This window comes from Paroedura picta, chromosome 8 (genome assembly GCF_049243985.1).
Source record: "Paroedura picta isolate Pp20150507F chromosome 8, Ppicta_v3.0, whole genome shotgun sequence".
NCBI classification, from domain to species: domain Eukaryota; kingdom Metazoa; phylum Chordata; class Lepidosauria; order Squamata; family Gekkonidae; genus Paroedura; species Paroedura picta.
The window spans coordinates 59,299,752-59,322,510 of NC_135376.1; the positions used below are offsets into that span (position 1 = coordinate 59,299,752).

The window sequence follows — 22,759 nt, forward strand, 5'->3', positions numbered from 1 at the left end:
CTTTGGAACGCTGTCCTCTTCCTGACAGCGGTTCAAAACTGGCTCTTGGGAACCGGCGCAGGCCGGCTCTTTGGTGTCGGTTCCAAGACAGTTGCTGCAATTTCTTAATCTGCAGCCACTCCGGGGCCACTTCTCTTTATTGCTGGAATTGGGCTCTGACAAATCTCAGCCTTTGTTTGCCAGGCAAGAGAGAGAGAGAGAGAGAGAGAGAGAGAGAGGGAGAGAGAGGGAGGGAGGAAGATGAAGAGAGCGAGAGAGAGAGAGAGAGAGAGAGAGAGAGAGAGAGAGTGCAAGAGAGGGAGACACCCGCCCCTCGTCTTCTCCCCTCTCTTCAAAGCTCGAAGGAGCCAGATCCGCTTGCTGTGTTTGTATTAGCAACACACATGTATTTCTTTTATTTGGGAGTAAATAGAGGCCGCTTGTGTATAGACAACAGCAGACACCAAGATATAAAAGTCCCCTGGCCTCCAGATTTGGTGGGGAGGAATTCAGAAGACTGTGGAGCGCGGAGATTAGAACACAGAGCAGAAACGCCGCGTGCCCAAGCGTGGCCGGCCGCAGTAGAGGTTGAGCAGCGGGAAGCAGGGAGGTTGGTACCCGCTTCGCAGCCGCGGATGACGCCAGGGGGGAGGGGCCCTCGCCTACCCTGAATCCACTCCGGAGAGGGGGCCAGGGAGAGGACTCGGAGCCGGGAGAGGAAAGCCCGTTGGCCCGATCAGTCGAGCCCTGTTCTGGGGGCTGGGAGGGGGAGGGAGAGGCGCCTGCAGGAGTCCCCCCCTCCCCGACCCCCCCCCCGCCGTCACCCCGACCCCCTGCAAGTGTCTCTGTAACAATCACTTTGCTCTATCGACTTAGCATAGTGTGTGCAAACGGAATGAGAAGCCCATTAAGAGCATTAACAGATTGGCCCGGCATAATACAGCGGCTCGTATTGATCGCCAAACGTCTGTAAAATATTGTTTCAAATGAATCCATTGTTCCTCTGTGCTCTTTTCGCCAGTGTGTTGATGACCTTGGGATGCTGGCAAACAGGCACGTTATCTTCTCCCTGCTCCGCTGTGGCCAAGCCTCCCTTCCCCCTTTGTAGTTGCTCATTTGTTTTTGCGGAGGGAGCGGGGCATGGAGGCCACACGCCCAGGGCCCATCGAGTTACTTTTCTCTCTCTTTTTTTAAACGGGAAAGGGGGAGGGAGAGAACCCTAAAAGCCAGCATTTTGCCCCAGTCTTTCCAGACGGCACCGATCCCTACAGTGAGGTCCAATGGCCAGATCTTCAGAGTCCTTGTGGGAGGAGAACCTCTCCTTTCTCTTCACCCCCGCCTCTGTGCAACAGAAGTCCCTTGCCTGGAAGGGAGGGCAGGAGGCTGCAGGGCCATCTTGACTTTGGGCATCCAAAAAACCCAGGGGAACTTGTGGTCAAACCTTGGGAAGCTGGCAACGGGCAGACTCCTGGAGGCTGGGCCCCTGAGTGCTCCACTGGTTCTCTGGGGGAGCAGAAAGGAGAGGAGGTGGATCCCAAGGGGCAGGGGCGCTTCTAATCCCACCAGTCGCCCATCTTTTCTTTCGCGCCCTCAGGGCGGGGGAAGGCTGCGGGGGGGGGGGGGGAGGAGGGAGACCTCACCCTTAGGCTGTGTCTTAGTGGGTGCTGCGAGCAGCGGGGACAGAGCCCCAGGTCCCTGGGCAGGCAGCCTGGACGAGGCCCCCAGCGGCTCTTGCAGCCGCCAAGGGCTCCCAGTGTTTGCGCATTGAGTTAGCGGAGCGGTTTCCCGAGGCAGGGCTGCCTTGCCCCTCTCTGGAATGGGTTCCACGGCCGCCCATCCCTCTCAGGCCTGTCCGGGCAGCCCGAACCTGGGCTTGCCTCCCAGCAAGTCATCCCCACTGGGCCTTGCTTCCAGCAACGCTTTTCTAAAGCGGCTTCCTTTCCTGGGGCGTCAGCCCAGGAAAACACGCCAGGCCGATGTCTCCACGTTTCCTCTTTATTGACATTCTAGGGAGTCATCGCCCCCCCCCCGCCCCATCGACTTGCGCGGAATGAGAAATTCAGGCTGCCAGGAATTGAAACAGGGGTGTGGGTCCATGTGCCAAGGCGATTGCAGCTCCAGAATTCTGGAGCTGAAGGCGAACGCCGTAGCTTTCAGTGGAAACAGGATTCGGGCACGTCGGAGGGCCCTTGCAAATTGCAAACTAGTATTTTGATTAGTCTGGCGAAGCAAAATCAAATTAAAAGGCCAGTGGCGCCTTAAAGATTAACCTTGTCCTTCAATACGAGTTTTCCTCCTTCAAACAGTTGTGCGAAGAGAAAACCCTAGTTTTAAATCATACCCGGAAAGTTTATTTATTTAAGTTATTCATATTTCGCCTTTCTCACTGACTCTCAAGACGGATTACCAATTGTAAATCAATGCAAACAACATAATGAGACATCCAATGAGCAATGCAATAGGGCTGGGATTGCATAAATCTGAAACAGAGCACAACAGGTTGAACCATACAGAAACCAAACAATGGGAAGTTACCTCATAGTATGTTCTAGTAGGATTTCCCCCTCACCTGTCTTCCTAAAGTAGTGGGATGTCACTCAGAAAAGCTTATTGCTGGTCTTTAAGGTGTGGCTGGTCTTTTGTTTTACCTTGGAAATTGCCAAGGGTGTGTGTGTTGGAAGAGTTAGTTCTTACTGGTAGATCCTGCGCCAAGAAGCGTGCGTGCCTGCGTGCCTACCACGCAAGAGTATTTCCCTGGCCAGGTGAGAGAAAACCTAAGCAAGCCTACTCAGAGTTTAGTCCCATTCCAGTTAAGGAGACATGCTCCAGGGAAAAGGTTCGTCAGACTGCTGCCTTTGTCTAATGTAGCACAAAAACTTTCCTTGTTTGTTTAGGTTCGCATCCCCCCCCCCCACACCCATCATGGAGTTCCCGCTGGCTTGCCTGGAAGTCCCAGGAGGTCTCCTATAGGAATACTAACCTAATCCAGCGAGGCTACTGCACCCAAATGCTCTTCCCATGCACCCAAATGCACCCGGAGAAGTTCCTGACCTTGTGCAGTCGTGACTGCATTCCACCACAGGTCCCCTCCCCATATGAGCGGTAGTATTTCGGTCTGCCGAGGGGGAGATTTAGATCCCCCCCCCTAAAACACACATAGCAAAACAATTGACATTTGTATTATATTTCTTGAATTTGTATTTGTGTCTGATGTGATCTGCCCTGAGCCTTTGGGGAAGGGTGGGATATAAATATTAAAATAAATATATCATAGAGTAATTGACACATCTGGCCACTTCCCTGGTGGCCTACATATCTACGTGTAGGGACCTCATGTGGCAGCTGCAGTCATTTGGAAACTCCCGCTGCCTCATTCTGTCTTCTAAACAAAACCGGCTACAAGAAACCGGCTACAAGAAAAGACAAGAGCTCCCACCTTGCATGGAGAACATCAGGGATGTCCCTTGGAGCTTTCTAAGCCAAGCAAACATTCGAAAGGTCACAGTCCAAGTGGCAGTCTGAAAACACCACTTCTCACCATGTTCGGCCTAAAGTTTCTTATTTGGAAATGAATCCATTCAGGAAAAGAGTGCTCTGGAAAGGGCAGCAGGGCAAGGACATACAAGATCTGTTTTTTCCAGTATGTGGTGAGGCTGAGGAGACATGCCAGGAATGTTTCAAACCTTATTGAACTAGCAGCATTGCCCCTTCCCCAAATTGGAGGGGGGGTGCAATAGCCTTCCTGCCAGTCCTTCAGACATTCAGGTCACATTTGTAAGCGGAGGCTCTTTCAGCTCAAGTAGGCCTTCCATTTTTTCATGTTTCAGCTCAAGGGACACATCCAATGAACTAACTTTCTGCATGCAAGAGGGGTATCCAGGTTCCTGTGAAAATGAGCCTATTCAGTTTGCCGGAGAGGACACTCTGATCCTTTTTACTCCACCCCCTCTGCCCTGATGGACTAGCGGATAGCCCTTGTCCTGATGGACTAGTTTTCTAGCAAAGAGGGGACAGGCTGCTTTTCACTAAACCACTCTATAGCGGAATTCCTCATCCCACGTCTCTGACCAGAGAACGCCATGGCCTTCAGATACTATCCTCCTCACCTCCTCGTGAGAAAGACCCCGAAGAGACCCACAAAGAACTGAAGACCCCTTCTCCTTAGGCCAGCCTGGCGCGGCTTCCTGGGTCCAAAGTCCCACTGAACCCCGCGGTGTTGATATCCGGCTAGCTTAGCACGAAATTACACGCAGGGGCTCCAAGCTGGAGCGCCACTGGGGAGTTAATGCTCTAACTCGGTGCCACTGACTTCCGAGGGCCCGCAGGGAAGACTGGGCGGCCAGGGGGCCATCCTATGCCCAGCGACTTCAGAGTCAACCCCGCTGAACTTGCTGCCTACTGAGCTGCCTGACGAAGGCAACCTTGGTGGTGAAAGTGTCATACACCCCACATCTCCGAGGGGACCCTGGACTTGCTGGATAGGTCAGGCCGAGCCATGATGACTGCCCCGTCTGAGCGGGGCTCCTGGCAAGCGTTCTGAAGACCCTGAACTCAACCGTGCTGCACTTCAGTGGGTCCTGGCCTAAAATGGCTTGTTAGCTTCTCCAGTCAGGATTGCCACCTTCTAGGTGGTGGCTGGAGATCTCCTGGGATTCGACTGAACTCCAGGTGACAGATCTGTTCACCTGGAGGATATGTCTGCTTTGGAAAGTGGGGTCCATGGCATTATCTACCTCCCTCCTCTCCCCAAATGCCATCCCAAACATCTCCAGGTATTTCCCAGCCAGGAGTCAGCCACCCTACCTCCACTGAAGAAGGATGCCTCTTCAATAAGCCCAGGTCTACACCTGCTACAGGTTACCTGTGCCACTTCAGGTTGCCATCCCAACAGTAACACTTTCCATTGGTCCCCTCCTTTAAAAAATTTAAAAACTCTCCTTGCCAGTCTGTATTTATTTGCTACATTTATATTCCACTCCCCTCAAAGTACTGGGGAAATACATAAAGGATCTCTTTCCCCTCACTTTCACCCAACAGGGCTCCATTGCTGGGCGAATGTTGTTGTTGTTTTGCCCTTGGAAGGTCCCAGAGTAGAAGAAGAGTTGGGCCTTTTATACCCCGATTTTTACTACCTCAAAGTGACTTCCAACAGGAGAGGTAGGTGGGGCTGAGAGGACTGTGACAGGCCCAAGGTCACCCAGGGTCACATGTGGCGGAGGGGTGGAAATCAAACCAGGCTCTCCAGATTAGAGGCCCCCGCTTTTGACCACTATATCAAGCTGGCTCTCCAGTAGAAAAGTAGGACGGCAAGGAAAGGGCTGTACTTTTTCTTCCTGAGGTGTTAGCTTTCCACTTATCCGGAGGTTTCTTGTGCTTGGGAGCTATAAAGAAACGGGGTCCCTCCAGTGACAGCCCAGAAGAATGCGGCAAGCATCCCTGTCATAGGACCATAACGCCTCTGCCCAACCACGTATACTAACCCTCGATGAGATCCATGTTTGATTTGAAGCCTAGCAGACAAGCCTGCCTTTCTCAACTATTTTTACAATGCCCACTCCCTCCAGGGCTATTGTTGGCCATGGGGGAAGGGAGGCCGACATGACCATATATGGTCATATGTTTAAAAAATTTTTAAATATGCAAAAAATTAATTCCCACTCATTCAAGAAACCGTTCCAGTCATGAAACCCTCGTTGAGAAAGCCTGAGATAAGCGAGCCTGCAGGTGATTTTTGACTAGTAGAGAGATCTTTCTCCCACCAGATCCAGATCATCTTCCTCTTTATCTATGCTGGGCTTCCCAAGTGATCCTGTTTGTTTGTTGCCCAAAGACTTCTTTGTTTGTTTAGGAATGCCTTGTGTTCGGAAACTCAGGGCAGATTTGTGGAGGTTCCCAACACTGGGGGTACAAAATGCCAGAATGTGCTTTTCAGGAAGGGAAGGGAGGGTTTCAACTCACCCTGCCCCGAAGCGAATTATTCCGATCTATGTCCAGCAGCAATCTCGAGCAGTAATCCTTTGGTCCCACAATATCTGATCTGATTTCTACTTCAGAGACTGAGGAGTGGGGGGAGCCCTTTGGACCGTTTATGCACTGGAGGTTTCATGCCAGGCTGCAGGCTGGAGTTTTAGTCGTGGCAGGTTGCCCCACCTCTTCCTGCACCCACATGGGGGACCATTTGGCCCGGTGCACCTCATCCTCCCCCAATTTGTACACCTGCATGGGAGCTGGGGCAGTAAAGTTCCCAGTACATAAACGGTCTTAGACGGACACCTCTGCCCTGGATAAGAGCGATTAGTCGATATGCCCCGTTCGTGGTGGGGATGCCAGTCGGATTTGATCCAGGTTCGGTGGCTGCGGAAAAGAACCGATCACCTAGAGATGGGCTACAATCCCAGGGGTTCCTAGAGGGGCATTCCTGGCAGCTCTAGAGGGGTTTCCTAAACCCTTGCCTGGCAGCACCCTGTAGGTGGAATGCTGAGCTGCGGCCATTTGCAGATTCAGATAGGATTTTGCATAGCTAGGCAGTATGGCATGGAGGATGCTTTCAAAAGAACAAGAGGAGGAGCTGGGTTTTGGTACCCTGCTTTTCACTGCCCAAAGGAGTCTCAAAGAGACTTGGGATCACCTGCTCTGTTCCCCACAACAGAGGCCCTGGGAGGTAGGTGAGGCTGAGAGAGCTCTGAGAGAACTGTGAGGAGCTCAAGGTCACTGAGCTGGCTGCATGTAGAGGAATGGAGAATCTGGCTCTCCAGATTAGAGGCTCTGTTCTTAACCACTACGCCACCTGGCTTTCATGCTATGACAGCCTTTAACATCCTTCCCACAAAAGGACAAAGGTAGCTTCTTTATCATCCTCATAAAGGTGTCACACGGCCTTTGGGTGTGGTCTGGTTTAGGAGTTTGCTTCTCATGGCTGCAACCCCGTTCTCATCCCTGCTGGTGGTTTTGAGTAGAGGACTGGTTAGATTTCCTAACCTGCGCTCCTACAGCAATCAGAGAGGCTTAGTACAGTTTAAACAGGCATGATTTTGTTGGGGGATGTTCAGGACTATGAGTACCTCGGGGAAGGGTCCTTAAGTGGTGATGATGGTGATGATGATGATGATGATGATGGTGATGATGATAATAGGATCATGGTATGGGAAGGGGTCAGTTTCGAAAGAGTCTCTTGAAAAGAAGCCTTCTCCTCCCCCTTTTCTGAGGTTGAGTCACCTGGTCTCTGCTTAAACTCTAATGTTGAAAAAAAATCCGGCGGATCTCTGGCTCTCCTCCGCCCCAGTCGCTTTGGTGATGGAGTGGAAGCATCAGATTTTCATCAAAGTTCTATTAAGTGAAACATAGGTTGCGGGGCACCCTCTGATTGAAACAGTTTAAATTTTAATTGTGTTTTTAATTTGACATATAGTTGCAGAAAGGAATGACACTACAACGCCAAGGGGCGGTCGATTTTCTTAATTTCTCCCCGAGGAATTGATGAGTCTATCAGGCCACTAGATTGGAAACACATTAAAGCTCTCTGGTTAGGTTGTTAATTGGAACTTGATGGATAGGGGCGCCTGGGATAGGCTATGCTGATCCAATCTGCCTGACTTTCTGTTTTCCAATAAATTACACAATTCATTTTCCAACCACAGATTACATAAATTGTCCACCGCTCCGGCTCGCTTTTTTCAAAACCGGGGAGCCTTCTCTTCTCCACCGCCAACCCCCCCCCCCCCCGCCGCCGCGCCCTCCCCCCATCCCCTCGACGCTCCCAACCAAAGCCTATTGCGAGATGTCATTTGCACCAAAAAACGGGCAGCAGAGCTTCTTGAATGAAAATCGAAACATAATCAACGTTTATACTTAGAAAATTTATTGAGATCATTTTCTCTGGTATTTCCTTATTTTAAAGTTTGGACGCTCCATATATCATAATCCACACGTGGCAAGAGGGGGGGGAGATTGGGGGAGCCTGTGTTTAATATTTATCGAAGCTTGATTCGGAGATCAAACTTGTTTATGACTTCATCTGTCATTGCAGGGGGGAAGCCTGCGCCCGAGATTACAGGCTCTCAACAAGCCTATTTTCCAAGCGCCGCCAAAGCCGGGGAGATCAATTTTTATTAGGGACCTTTGAAAGCTTGCTCAGGGCCACTTGGAGAACTGGACCCACTCCCCAGCTGCGGCTGGCCGGCTCCGGATCGCGTTCTGCTTCGGGGGAAGGCGCTCTGTCTCTCTCCAAGGGACTTTGCTTTCTGCCGCCTCCTTGATCCTGGAGGGTGCTTGGCTGCCCTCGGGGAAGGGGGTGACCCCGGAAGCCGCGTTCACACGGCAATTGGGGGCACACACTGTGAGCCCGGCCAGAATACTGCTATGCAGGATGGCCCGCTGGCCTCGCCTGGCTTTTTGTCCGACGTGAGGCCTTGGTGTCTCGCTCGCTCTCTTCTTCCATAGGCGACTGATCTAAGAAAGGAGGCTGCGGGAAAGGCCCTCCGACGGTGTGGGTCTCTTGCAGCCTTCTGGGCCGGATCTGCCCCAAGTGGGCTGACTGCCCAGTACCACCCCCGGCAGTCGCCTTTCCCGAACCTCCCCGTGGCATGGCATACGGAGCGAGATGCCCTCAGTGTGCTGCTGGCCCTGCGGCTCCACCACAGCCCAACCCAAGTGATCACAAGTGGAGACTCCCCCTCCCCCCGTGGACAAAGAGGTCTCCTTTGCTTCATCCTCACCAGGGCTTCCTTTGAAGCCGGGGCTCTTCCCGAAACCTCCCTCCCAGAGGCCGCACTCAGAAGTGGCACACGTGTCCGGCAGGCCAGTGGGGACTTCCTGCGCTTTCAATGCACCTCAGCCACCCTTTGCCATTTTGCGCAGGGAAATCCAGTTGCAAAGCGCTCTGGAAGTGGAAAGGGAAAGCACCAGGGCGCATGGGCACAGTGGATGCGGCCTTCTGCCCTGCGAGATCTAGCCGAGTTCTCGGGAAGGGCAGAGGGCTGGAGAGAGGGGTGTCAAGGCGCAGCTGCTGCCTTCATCTTCATTAAGCCGGGCCAAGACAAGGCTGCAGTTTGGGCAGGCTGGCGGGGGGGGGGGGGAGCCCAGCTGACCCGTGAGGGGGGGTTGACTTGGGGCAGGGGCCTCAGTCCTACGGTGGGCCCCCTCCCCAGCCGCCTAGCCTCCTCAGCCCTTCTCCTGGGGCGCAACGGGGCTCCCCAGCGGCAAGGGTGGCCACAGGGAATGCAGTCCCGCCACACCCGCCTTGCTGTGCTCTCGTCCGGCCTGGCCTCGTAGGGGCTGGAGTGTGGCTGGGGCTCCCTCTATCGATCAAGCCGCCCTCCTCCTCCTCCTCCTCCTCCTCCAAGCCGCGGCGTAGCAAACCAAACAAAAAAAATCCATAGCGTGCAATAGCAGTTGGGGCTGCCGCCGCTGCCGCTTTCAAGGCATCCATAAAGTCTGTCCGTCCGTCCCCAAGAGCGGCTCCGATGGGGCGCTTGGCGCTTCTCTGCTGACAGATGTGGTCATTTAACAAGTTTCAGCTGAGGCGGGTGTGTCAAAAGCGCCCAGTGAGCTCTGACAGGGCAGATTTCACGCCCTGTCTGGCCCGGCTGTAAATCGTGCGCCATCTCTCCGCCAGGCCCCATACGTCACCAGCTCAGCCAGGGCTCCTCCGGGCTGGCCGGAGCCGAGCATATGCCGCGCTTGAACCTGCCGCTCGGGAGGGCCAGGGAGCCAGCGGAGGCCCGGGGGCTGGGGGTGCCGGTTCTCTGCAACAATGGGCGCCCCATCCTAGCCAGGCTGCCTTGGAAGGGAACGACTTCCCCTCCTGAGCAAATGTATCCGGGCTCCCCTTGGGCTTTAAAAAAAGAACCCAAACAACACCCCTCCGGACCTGTCAGGGGCAATTTGATGCACCCTAACTTGATAGAAACCCCCCCCCCCCAATAGATGGCATCGCTATCAACAGCAATGGGCTAGGATACTCTCATGGACCATTTACGCACTGGAGGTTTCATGCCAGGCTGCAGGCTGGAGTTTTAGTTATGGCAGGTTGCCCCACCTCTTCCTGCACCCACACGGGGGAGGATTTGGCCTGCTGGGCCTCATCCGCCCCCTGGGGCAGTGAAGTTCCCAGTGCGTAAACGGTCATGGATAGCGATGTTGAGCAGGAGTCTCCCAGCGCCCCGGTTGCTGTGAGGCAAACCACAAGGGAGACTCTGCTGGGGAGGGGGGCGTCCTCTGCGACTGACTGGGGGCTGTTGGAAAAGGAGAGCTGGTGGGATCCAGGGCAGCTTGTCAAGAGGGCCTTGAGGCCGGCCCACAAGCTGCTTTCAGCCCCGAGACTTTCCTCCAGTACATCCATCCCCACCAGAGATCTCTGCCTCTACAGCTGGCGCGCAAAAAGAAGGAGCAGGCATGGCTGCTGTTTTCCCGGTCCCTCTTTGCTGGGAGATCCCCTTCCCCAGCCCCCACGGCCGGAGCCCACCCTCTCCGCCTCTTCTGCGCGGCTTGAGCTCGAACGAAGGCTCCATTGGTCGCCCTGAGAATCACTGCCCAGGAAGGGTGGCTAAACCTAAAGCCAGCGGGACCGGTCAACGGGAAGGAAACGGGATCCCTGCTTGAGGTCGCAGCCCTGACCCTCCGCCAGGCCTTCTTGCCTCCCTCTAATGCCGCGGGGCCCGAGTTGACTTCCTCACCAAGCGGCTCCATCGTTTCATCCGCGGGGTGTCCTCCCAGCTGCCAAGAAATGGCACGGATGAGCCAGTGGCCCAGGCAGAGATCTGAGCCGGCCCTGCACAATCCAGTGGACAGGACAGTGGACGGAACAGGGAAACGGAGAAGAGAAGGACTTTCTCCGTGCACAATAACCCTATTCCTGTTTATTCAAAGGCAAATCCCGTTTATTTCGACGGATAACTCCCAAGTTCATAGGACGGCCACTTCAGAGAGTTCTCTTGGAGTATATCTCCACAGCCCCCCGAAGCCCTTTTAATGTACAATTTACTAAGTGTACAGTAATAGAGGGTCTCTGGGAATAAGAAAGCTAGAAGTTATTTTTTTTTTAAACCGCTGACTTGAGTCTATAGTGTGTGTCGGTTTGGTGGTATCTTCCCTGTGGGCAAGACGAAGACAGAAATGTGCAGACTTGGGTTTCTTTTGTGCTCTAAGCCGACATCTTTCCTTGGATTGCGCTGCATACCTGTGCAAAATTGGAAAGTTTTGTTTTTGTGAAGGGAGGGATTCTCCAACTGGAATGGAAATGGCGCTTCAAAGTTGTGGCTCAGGGGCTCTGGTGTTTTCATTCTTTCTTGCATTGTGTCCTGAACTTGGGGAGGGTAGAAACATAATTCGAACTGCAACAAGAAGACAAACAAAATCCATATGCTAATACCCATAGGGGTGGCTGGATCCTAAAAGAGAAGCTAACTTGGGAGCGACCTCAGGAGGAGTCAGGCCAGTGGTCTGTCTAATCCGGGGCTGCACTGGGGCTTGCACTCCGTCCTATCATCGGCACTCTTTCCAAATGTGATCCCCACCCCACACTCCATTTCCCAATGTGCCAGCCCCACCTCTTGCAGCACTGGACTGAGTCAGTGAGGGTGTTGAATTTGGGATCTTGATAACAAGAAGCTGGGGATTCTGATAGTAGAGCTACCAACAGCAACACAGACCACAGGTTTTAATCTTCCATTGTTTTAAAGGAAGCTATCTTCTATCATCAATGACTGGCTAAATTTCTCCTAACTGGAGACTGAATGGGCAGAATACTGCACACAAGTGTCATTCTCAATATGGGAAGTGGGGTGGGGGAAGAGGACAATGAAAACCAAGGGAATAGGGTTATTTAGGATACAAAATCTATGGAGACAATAGGGGGGCATATTGTGGGTGGGGTGGGGGAGTTGCTCTATATTTCAAAGAAGGCATAGAGTCCAAAAAGCTAGTGGACCATACTCACAGAATTACTGAAGCTCAAGCAGCTCCCTTATGACTTGGGGTAATCTTGAGATTAGGGGAGGGGGAATCAGGGAGGCAACTGGAGGGGGGGAAGGTATGATAATGGGCATCTTCAACTATATATTGACAAAGTATGTGAATATTCAGGTCACAAAGAGGATGTTCAAGCCATGGCAATCCTACATTTAATCCTGATTGTTTCCCAGGATCAGATACAAGAAATAAGTCTTGTTAAGTCATTTGGGAACAGTGATCACAGCAGTATTAAATGTAATATATACATGTCCTCAAAGTCCAACAGTCACATTACATTTCAAAAGAGGAAACTTCTTTTTAAAAAAATGAGGGAGTTAGTTAAAAGAAAGGGTCAGATGGGTCAAATCCTTTTTAAGGAAGCCTGAAGGTTATTTAAAACCATTATAATAGCAGCTCAGATACAATGTATATGACTTCCTAAAGCATGAAGGGAGCCAAGGATGCTGAACAAGGCAAGAAGTCTTCTTTTTAAATAAAAAGTGGAATCCTTAAGCAAATGAGAAGAATAAAAAAATAGATTAACACAAGAAAGAAAGAAAGAAAGAAAGAAAGAAAGAAAGAAAGAAAGAAAGAAAGAAAGAAAGAAAGAAAGAAAGAAAGAAAGAAAGAAAGAAAGAAAGAAAGCTGACACCAAGAGAAAGAAACTAAGAAAATCAAAGAAACAATATATTTCAGGTCTGAAAATGCTGAGCTAAAATAAGCAACATCATTGAAACTGGCCTCTTTTCTAGAGGACTGGAGCCAACACAACACTTTTAAAAATGTATCCAGGCAGAGACAGGAAACTGCAGAATCCTGGGCATGTCATAGTTTTGAGTGTTGTAATAACTTGCACTCAAAACTATGACATACCCAGGACTCAACAGGGACATGGATTTTTGTCGCACTATTCAAGCAATTGTAAGCTGCTTTGAGGCACCTTTGGGTAGTGAAAAGTGGGGTACTCCCCCAAAAAACCCCACAAAAAGCAACTCTTCTTCTTCCCTTCTAAACTTCCTTTTCTCCTTTGCTCACAGTTCTGTCCTAGAACAAAGTTTGAGTCCAGTGGCACCTTTAAGACCTGCAAAGTTTTATCCCAGGTATAAGCTTTGGCGTGCAGATAAAGTGTGCGTGCAGACAAAAGTGTAAACCTTGCATAAAACTTAGTTGGTCCTAAAGATGCCACTGGACTCAAAACTTTGTTCTGCTGCTTCAGGCTAGCCTGGTTACCCACCTAGTTCTAGATCTGGGGTCTGGAAACTTGGTTCTGTTCTTCCCTGTCCCTGAATTACAGGCAAACTTCAAATCCAGGTACCTCACTGTGGTTCTGCTCTGTCAGGCCCCCTTGGGCTAAAATCTTCACTGTCCGGCCACAAGGATATGTCCCTCGCAACAGTCACTGGAAAGAAGAGGGGCCATCAGAGGACATGGCTTTTGACAGCATGGCATGCATACCGTCCTTCATGGAACCTCCCGCTTTTGTCACACTTGAACGTTGTACCCTTCAGGTTGTACTTCTTGCATATGAAGTGGCAGGGAGAAAAACTTCACCTGTTCAGTTCCTGCCTGACCTGCTGTCCTTAAAGTGGCTTTTGGTCAAATGCAGACTGAAAGGGGGGTGTAGGTGGAAGGGAGTGGGGCATTTAGTTACCCAGCATTAATATCATTCCACACAGATTGAATAATGTGTTTTCAATGCACTTCAGAAGGAGACTTTCGTGTTTTGTACAGGAAAAGCCAGCTGCAAAAGCACACTCAAAGTGTATGATCCAGCAGTGCAGAAGACACGTGGTGCTGGGAAGGATTCTTCCCCCAGCCTCTTTCTGCTTGTGGACACCAAAGAAAGCCTCTGCTGCTGCTGCCAGGCATCTCTCCACCCACCCTTTTCCGGGCGGGCTTTGGGGAGGGGGGCCGGCCGGCTGCAGAGAGCCGAGTGAAGGACGATCCCTTACATTGTGCTTCAGAGCGGGGTCTTTCCGGGTTAATGAGCTGACATCATGATTAAAGCTGACCATTTGTAATGTGTCTGGAGCCTGTTGAAAAGCACCGAAAAGGTTAATGCGGGAGAACAGGACAGCACCTGCCCCGCACGAGGAGGGGAGGAGCCGGGCCACTTTCCCCTAATCAATTAGCCCCCTTAATGAGCCTATCCAGGAGTTAAGGAGTGAATGATCGCAACGGTCCGGTCGTCATCTCGCTCTCCCCTAATTATTTTATAAGCGCTTGATTCAATATGCCAGGCCTACCACGGGGGCTCGGAGTTAATGAAAATGTCATTTGAAAACGTCTTGACATTTGTCTGTATTGATCTGGATCTTGCTTTTATCTCTCGTTATGTATTTTGGGGGAGCGGAAGGGAGGGGGAGGAGAAGGAGATAATCACCCCATTAAGAAAACCCATCTGGCCCAAGGGAGAGGCTCCTTTACGTGAAGGGGATCAAAGGAGAGGAAGATTTTGTCTCCAGGCCCACCCTCTCTCCTGAACGAACAGGGGGAGGGGGAGAAGTCTCTTCATCCCCTCCCCTGGCACATTTGTGGGGGAGGGTAAGGCCGAGGGAGGGGGGGGGGCTTTGAAGGAATCCCCCTCCTTAGCCTCAATCCTAGGGTTGAGGGAGTGAATTTGGACTGTTCCGGTGCTTGACTTCTAAGAACAGATGGGGCTCCATCCTGCCCCCTGACCCGGCCTCCCTTCTCCTTCCCAGCCACAATCTAAAAGTGGTCTGTAATAAAGGAAGGCCGAGCCCTGCTCAGGGGCACCGCTGTGTTCGGCCAGGGGCCTTTCCGTTTTCAGATCGTGTGCCCTCGAAAGCTCATGCCTTGAATAAATCTGGACTCTGATTGTATTGTTTCCCCTCATTAGTAGGGAAGCACAAACAGCCCGAGGGATCTCAAAGGGGACCATAGTCGTTCGTCCCCCCCATCTGACTTCCGGAGCCAGAAGGCCTCAGTCCCTCCCAGTGGGGACATGCAGTCCCCAAGCGGCTTGGGCCCTCGTTGGGCCCTTGACACCGAAGGGTTGACGAGGGTGCGGCCCTGGGGCGCAGTAATGACACAAGCCGGGCTAGAAATCCGAACCCAAGCCTCCTCCCCTCGGAGTCCCCGAGCCTGCAGGAAAGGAATGCCTCGCTGCTCTTGCCGTCGCCTCCACGGGGCCATCTTGCTTGTCAAAACCGGTCCCCTTCGTTGTTTTAGCAGACGCAGCGGGGGGTGGAGAGAGTGTGTCGCCAGCTAACTCTGGACGGATCAAAGCTCTCTCCAGCGGCACTTTCAGACTTGCGGGAAGAGGCAGGCAGCTGGAATGCTGCGGAGGCGATGTCCGCCCTCTTCCACATGACAGCTTAATCCGCAGCCTTTGCGGGCCGGGGGCCATCGAAAGGGCTGGACGTGGTTTGGCATGCGGGGCTTCAGGGGGCCACTTCGCAAGTGACTGGCGCTCGCCGCATTGCCTTGCAAAGAGGAACCGTCGGAACCAAACCACCACTTCTAGGCACACGGAGGAGCCTCTTTCTCTATAGCAGGGCCTCATGTCAATACATTTTAGAATGTGAAAGCTGCACTGATGCTTTCTGACAACACCGCTTGGGCGCTCCCAGGGCTGGTGCCCCCTCCACTCGCCGAGCAAAGTCTCCGAGCCAGCCCCCCACCCCGACTGCGATCAAAGATGTACAAGCCCAAGAGGAGAGGGACGATTGTATGACAGTCATTGGGAGGCATTTGGGGTCAATCTTCCCAGAAAGCCCAAGTAATTGCATATTTATTGTTACGTTCATTGTTATAGATGTCCTTGCAAAATAAAATAAACCCCGGGCGTTTGGAGATGGATTACATCCCACGGGGCAGATTAGAGATGTACCTGCCCGAGTTTGGGAACGGCAAGACGTTTCTCAGCTTGGATTGCAAGCCCTCATTGATGCTCCTTTGCTGCCAGCTCCTCGCTAGGCATCTTGGCGCCAGACAGCTTGAATGCACGTCGTCTTGCCCTTTCTCCTGCAGTCCATGGAGAGGCTGCCGCTCAGGCTGCCCCTCCCCTCCCTCCCCTCTCCCAAGGGAGGCAGAGTTGCGCCTAGCCGGCAAGCAAGGCAAGGCTTAGGTAGCAGCCAGGCTAAAACGCCGGCGATCGCCCAGAGTTCTCGATTGACATTGCCAGGCAAGCTATTATTGGGGGGGGGGGGGAGATGAGGCTGATGGTGACCGCAGGCCGGGGGGGGGGGGGAGAGGTCTTCTGCCGCCCTCCTGCCTGAACTGCAACTCTGTTATCTGTGCTTGTCTCCAGTCGACCCACTTTTCTTCCTCCCTGTCTCATGTTCTGGTGGACACTTTGGCTTCTCTTTGAGAGGAGGTGAAGACTAAACGAGGGCAGCGGCGTTTGTTGAAATCGCTGTTGTCATAAAGGGGGAGGGGCTACTCTGACACGGAGATACGTTGAGCAAAGTTTGAGTCCAGTGGCACCGGAGATTGTTGGGGAAAGGAGGAAGAGGGGAGGACACGTAACCTACACACGCTTCAGTGGTTGCCCTATCCCTCTCAATCGTGCAGCACATTTACTTCGGAGTAAAGTCCCACCAGTTATTTACTTCCTCTAGTTAAGTGACTGAGGAGAGCAACCTCTGCCCTCTTGGAAACATGACTGGGCGAGCAGGTGTTGGCCGGGTATGCGGCCAGACCTTGGCAAATCTCGCCCGCGACTCAAAGCCTACTGTTCACAAAGCAATCTGACCCTACTAAGCTTCCTTCCCTTATATATTTAAAAATAACATTCAGGCCACGGCGATTCCCATAGATCCCATCTTAGAAGGCTATGAAATGTAGGGTGTGGGGTGGGTGGTGGGTGGGAAAGAAACTGTGACCCTCGCCAAGCTTTGTAGATGAAGCATTCATTTTTTTAAAAAATCCCTCACCTAGATAGTATTGTTGTTTGGTTCTTTCTCTCTCTCTTTTTAACCGGTCGGCGAGAGGCTGCGATCCGCTCACGTGGCCTCAGCGGGCCCCGAGCAGTCAGCTGGCTGACGGCGTTCTAGAATTTTGAAACTTTCCGGGACTGCCTTGCCGCCTGTGATTGGCCGAGGCGGATGTAACCTCCATGCAAATGAAGCCCCGCCACCCCGCCGCCTGGAGATCAATAGAGATCTGAGAGAGAAAGGAGCATGCATTCAGCCTCGGCAAGCTCAAGGAAAACCCGCCAAGGCACGCCAAAAATATTTCCCCAAACTGGTCCCCCCCAAGCCAGGCGAGGTCGCCAAGCCCCCCAGGCAGCCCCCGCACTCTCCGGCGAACGTCCCCAGTGTGTCTCTAAAGCGAGAGCTCTTCTCCTCTCCTTTCTTATGAGTCCAGGATGAGCAACAAAGACGACCCGAGCAAGTGTTGTCCCGCAGCAGCTCCGATCTCCAGTTTTACCATCCAGTCCATCTTAGGCAGCGGCAGCGGCTCGGAAGGAGGCCGGGAGCCCGGTTCTAAACAGGCAGCCGCCGCTGCCGCCTGGCAGACCAGGAAGAGGAGCCTGTCGGTGTCCTCAGAAGAAGAGGAGCCGGAGGAGAGCTGGAAACACCCCGCTTGCTTCTGCCCCGATTCGCACGGCCCCAAAGAAACGTGCCACAAACACCAGCCTATCAGTTTCACGTGTCTCAGTAAGTATCCGACCAAAAAAAAAACCCAAACCAACTTTGCTTGCTAATGAGGACGGATGGGTCTGGAGGTACAGACGGCTATGCGGGCGCTGCTGCTGGCGTTGGAGGCTGCGTTAAGGAAAGCCGAGGAGGGTCTCTGTATGTGTGTGTGTGTGCGTGTGCGTGCGGCGATGTTTCCCCCCAAGGTTGGCTCTGTGGCTATTCGCAGCCTTTCCAAGCACCCCTGCTCTTTGAAGGTGAAATTAAATTTCCAGATGAGATCTGGGAGGCTAGGTTGTGGCCAGGTCGGGAGCTAGGGGCATCCGTGGTGTAGGTCGGCTGATGCGAGTAATAACAGTATACAACCTGTATTAATTGGAAAGGGGTTTGTTTGTTTTTTAAGGCTTTTCTAGATTTGGTGTATGCGGAGTAAGGAAGGTCTTTTAAAGGAAGCTCTTGTTCCAGGAACAATCTCTCCCCCCCCCCCCCCGGGATTTGGAGCAATCATTGTTTTATTATGATGGATTTTTATTTAACCATCTTGAACGAAAGGGAATAGAGGCGTTGGTTTTCTCCAGGATTCCCATGAATATGATTTTGTGAAAGGCTCTAAAAGTCCGGATCTCTCCATTGGAGAGCGGGAGGAAAACAAGCATCTTAAAGCAAGGCGTAAAAGAACCCAATCCTTGCCATGGTTCTCGAGAAGTGAATCCCATTGGGCTCAAGGCACTTACTCCCAAAGGGTGCACAAAGGCTAGATCAAAATGGCTTGTAGTGGCTATTTTTCTCAATAGGTTTACTCGTGAGTAAGGCGGTGGGGGGTTAATGAGAGCTGCACTCTGCCTACAACTGCAGGCTTTTTAAACTCCCCGACTGAAATAAATGCTATTTAGACGGGAGAGGAAAAACGGAATCCCTTCCCTCCCCAGTTATAAAGGGGATTAAAGCACAGCGCCCTGTATTTGGAACAAGGTTTTATGGGGGGGGGGGGAAGGTTTCTGCTTTCCTGGATTCCGCAGGGTCTGTGTGATGCGAGACGTGTTTCTTTTCATATTTCTTTTCTTTTCCTCCCCCAGGCAACCCGAAGGGCAGCGGTGCGGTGCTGGGCTCCGAGAGGACGCCGCCGTTTCTCTCTCAGTCGCAGGCAGACTTGAAAGAAGAGAAAGAGAAGCGCTTCCCACCCAGCTCGCCGCCTCCGGGGGACAGGCCGAGGGACGGAGCGGAGCGGCAGGCCAGCGCGGCCAAGAAGAAGACGCGCACGGTGTTCTCCCGCAGCCAGGTCTACCAGCTGGAGTCCACCTTCGACATGAAGCGCTACCTGAGCAGCTCCGAGCGGGCCTGCCTGGCCTCCAGTCTGCAGCTCACAGAGACCCAGGTGAAAACCTGGTTTCAGAACCGCAGGAACAAATGGAAACGGCAGCTGTCGGCGGAACTGGAGGCGGCCAACATGGCCCACGCCTCGGCCCAGACTCTGGTGGGGATGCCCCTGGTCTTCAGAGACAATTCCCTCCTCCGGGTGCCCGTGCCCAGGTCCATCGCCTTCCCGGCACCCTTGTACTACCCGGGCAGCAACCTGTCAGCCTTACCCCTTTACAACCTCTACAACAAGATCGACTATTGAGCGCCCTCCTCACCCGGAGCCGCCGATCTGCTGCTGACCCCCGCCTCCTCCCGTGTAGAGCGGCCGATCTGACCTTTTCTTAACCCGCCTGTCTGTTACTCGCAGGGGAGGAGAGAGGTGCTTCTTGCATTGTTAAGAAATACACCGTGTGTATTTTTTAAATTACTACTACTATTATTATTATTATTATTATTTATGGGGATCCTGTCTGGGTCGGTTTGGTTTTGCTTCTTTTCTAGGTGGGCATAGAGTGTTCTCTTCCCCCTCCACCCCCACCCCACCCTCACCCCTCGTTATGTCTTCATTGCTTCCGGGCATAAGTGACTTTCTGACCCTGGACGGGACTAAATAAGCCCCTGCATTTCCACTCCTATTGAAATAACCCCGGGAGTCTGCGTGCGCAGGGAGGAGATGCCAAGGGTGCTTTTGAACAGTCTGCCATGACTATTTTTCTTTGGAATCGCCTTTCCCCCACCTTTTCACGGTTACTTTTCGCCCCAAGTGTTATATCTACGGGAAATAAAATTTTAAAAAAGAAAGCATATTTCAGATCTGTACATATTTTTAAAGAAAAATAAAGCATTTTAAACACCGTTGGTAACTTTGACTGAGATTTTGCTCCTGTGTCGAAGTCTTGGCGTCTTTTCGCATTTGGGTATAGGGATGGGAGAAGCAGGAGGCTTCGGGTCAAGGTGGCCTCCGGATGCAGCCAGGAAGTTGGAAGTAGGAGCAAAGTTTTGTCTGCCGGGCAGAGGCTCTCTTTCTTTCTCTGGGGCTACCGGGGATCCGGCAACATCTCCAGCCGTGGCTTGTCCAGGCAAACTTCGCAGTCGAATAGTAAATAGGGCACTGGTCAAAGCAACGCTAAAATATTGAGCCATTAGTATTACCTGTGCCTGGAATGTGCAATTTCATCCCACTTCTACGTGTCTGTGTGTGGGGAGGGGGTGTACTCTACCTCCATGTGTGTTTAGGATGGGGGGGGGGCGGAAGAAGAGGGGAAAATGCTGCACATGCCTCTTTCAGGTCACTCTATCAGATCGTCAAAACGATTAAATGCGTGTTATCGTTTGGGTCCAAAGGCCCAAGAAGACTCCTTTTAGTTTTATGACGCTTTTCATCTGATACAATTCGTTTTCAGCAGGCCCTTAAAATAGCGATCTGAGTGGCACTTAAGCGAGATCCTTCGATGGCAATGTATGCCCCTCCACATTTGTTTCAGGGTTCCTGGTTTAAATCTATTCTAAGACTATCTTCCGAGCCCCGCAGCAGGCGGTGGGGCATAAGGAGGTAAACCGCTTTGGGGCGACCCACCCCTAGGCCAGTAAGTCCAACTAGATTCAAAGAGGCTCGCTGCTAAGTAAGTGTGCAGGAGGCAATCTCCGATGGGGAGCGGCGTCCTTGGAAATCAGTAGCATTTGCCACTGGAAATCTTTGCTCGTTTCAGTGGGCGAGATCAGTTTCGGGATCGGGCTTTTTATACGCGTGCTACGTGAATCGCATCCTGTCCATTGATATTAACCACCGCGCCGCATTTACTTCTGTATCCTCATCGTAAAATCACAGATGGGGCCCCATTCTCCTCCTCCTCCTCCTCCTCCTCCGCCAACCCCTCATTAAAATGAATGGGGGGAAAATATATAACCTGTGCAGCGAACCTGGGTAGAGACTCGCAAATGTCAAGCGCATCTCGGATCAAAGCAGCTCCTGGATGTAGCGATTTGAAAAGAAGATGAACGTCCTTTATTAAGTGATCCAAACTGACAAGTGTTTCCGGAACGGGCTTTCTTCCTAGACGGAGGTGTATTCTGTGAAATGCCATGATCGCACACAAAGTGCCTTCGCCGGTCTCTCTCTTCCCCCCCCCCCACCCCCAAAATAGAAATGTGACATTATAACCGAGCCGTGATTGATCTGAACGTTCATTCCCGGCGCCGAGAAACACCTGCAGCCTCGGATATGCCGAAAGGAGGAAGCGAATCGTTTAAACAAAAAGTAAATACTTCATCAAGTGTTATTTGAATTGCAGGCGCCGTTATGCGGTTTATCACAGCCACCTGTTCCTGAGTTGCGGGAACTTAATAGAGGAGGCTATTTAAAATGCAATAGGTAACTACAATCCCGCTAAAATTACGTTTACGATGTTGTTTAAACGGAGAATGGGGATTACACCCCATATGGCCCTTGTAAATAACAAGCTCGGGATGTGTCTTCTTCGAGCAAAGGAATATTTCAGGCATTATTCTGGAACCATTTGCTCAACAGGAAAAGGGAGATACTTCAGAGGAGGTAGAGGGAAGCCCCCTGTCACGAAACTAAATTCTCCCCGGACAGCATTCTAAGTGCCGCCCTTCCCCTTTCCATTTATAGACAGAAGCAAGGAAATATGCTATTTACACTTCGAGCATATTAGGCAAATTCTACTGAAATCTGTGAAAGGTACTTCTGAGAAAGTTTGCTTTAAGATGAGGGTAGTGCCTGAAGATATTGGTATCTGACCAAGATTTTTAAAAAGTTCTTTGGGACATCAATACACCCTATACGGCTGTATTGTTGATCAGTTGATTAGAACTTGCATTCAGGCTTACAACTGCTCCCTCCCCCACACCCCGTTTTAAAAAAAGAATAATAAACATTCCTTTTAATTATTTCTATGACTATTTCCTGCCTTGCTGTATCATCCAGGGTTTTCAGTGTAGTCATGTTAACCAGAACTGCTGCAAAACAGTTGTGAGGTGTTGAACTGGAATTTCATTCCACGTTCATTGCATTTTAAATACTCTCGCTGAATGTTTTAGGGCACATTGGTCACGGTTTGCAGTCCTAGGCAATTTTACTTGGGAACAAACCTGCGCTTATTTCTGAGTCAAAGTCAACACTACCAAGATTGCATCGGCCCATTACAGTGCATGGAATCACTTGTTTGCAGATATTCACTTTAGCAGGGTGCAGGGATTCCTCCATCAATCTCAACTGCACAATAGCATTGGTTTAACTGGGGCAAAAAATCTTTCCCCATGTTGCAGAATAATGCCCCAGCAGTACAGATAGTACAGCTGATGGTTCCTGCATACTATCATATGAGATTAAAACTAGCCACTTTCATCAAGAGGAATTTTAAAAGTTCTTTGTAGACCACCGGTGATAGGTAGCTGAGAGACAGACTATTTATAAGGAAGCCCGTTCATACGTTTATAAGGTCAGAAGACATCCTGGTCTCCTGGAACTGCACAACAAAGCTGACCTCATAGGAAGTTAATTCTTTGAACTTGTTAGTTAGTCCTTTGAACTTGTCAGGTTCTTCTGGGAATGCGCGTTCGGAGTTAAGCTGTCTTTACTGCAAGGTGAATTGATCATATCTGAATGGCTACAGCCGTCTGTGCAACAGCCTCTTCCCAAAACCTTCTCACCGATTTGATACTGCGTTGATGGAAGTGTAAGGCACTGAGGAAGTTCTGGTACAAAATTTTTCACACAACCTTCTCTCTGGTCCTTAAGAGCATGCACATTTTATCAATTTCCATCAGATATCATTCTGACTCTTCTGTATGCAGTGAAATGTCCTTTTGTGGGACCATGCAGTTATGTAAATACACCCCAACCAAAG

The 22,759-nt window shown here is 51.5% G+C and overlaps 1 protein-coding gene across 1 annotated transcript; it reads left to right on the top strand.

Moving 5' to 3' along the window:
* Nucleotides 1–487: 487 nt before the first annotated feature.
* HMX2 (H6 family homeobox 2) lies at nucleotides 488–19,745 on the top strand. The gene is made up of 3 exons (XM_077350019.1): nucleotides 488–589; nucleotides 17,260–17,552; nucleotides 18,608–19,745. Exons 2-3 carry the CDS (start codon nucleotides 17,261–17,263, stop codon nucleotides 19,150–19,152), a joined length of 837 nt encoding a protein of 278 aa, XP_077206134.1. The 5' UTR covers nucleotides 488–589; nucleotide 17,260; the 3' UTR covers nucleotides 19,153–19,745.
* The last annotated feature ends 3,014 nt before the right edge of the window (nucleotides 19,746–22,759 follow it).

Excerpts from the sequence above, each read along its gene's own strand:
- HMX2 (XM_077350019.1), top strand. The coding sequence starts at position 17,261 with ATGAGCAACAAAGACGACCCGAGCAAGTGTTGTCCCGCAGCAGCTCCG. Across the intron at positions 17,553-18,607 it reads TATCAGTTTCACGTGTCTCA|GCAACCCGAAGGGCAGCGGT; the intron begins GTAAGTATCCGA and ends TTCCTCCCCCAG.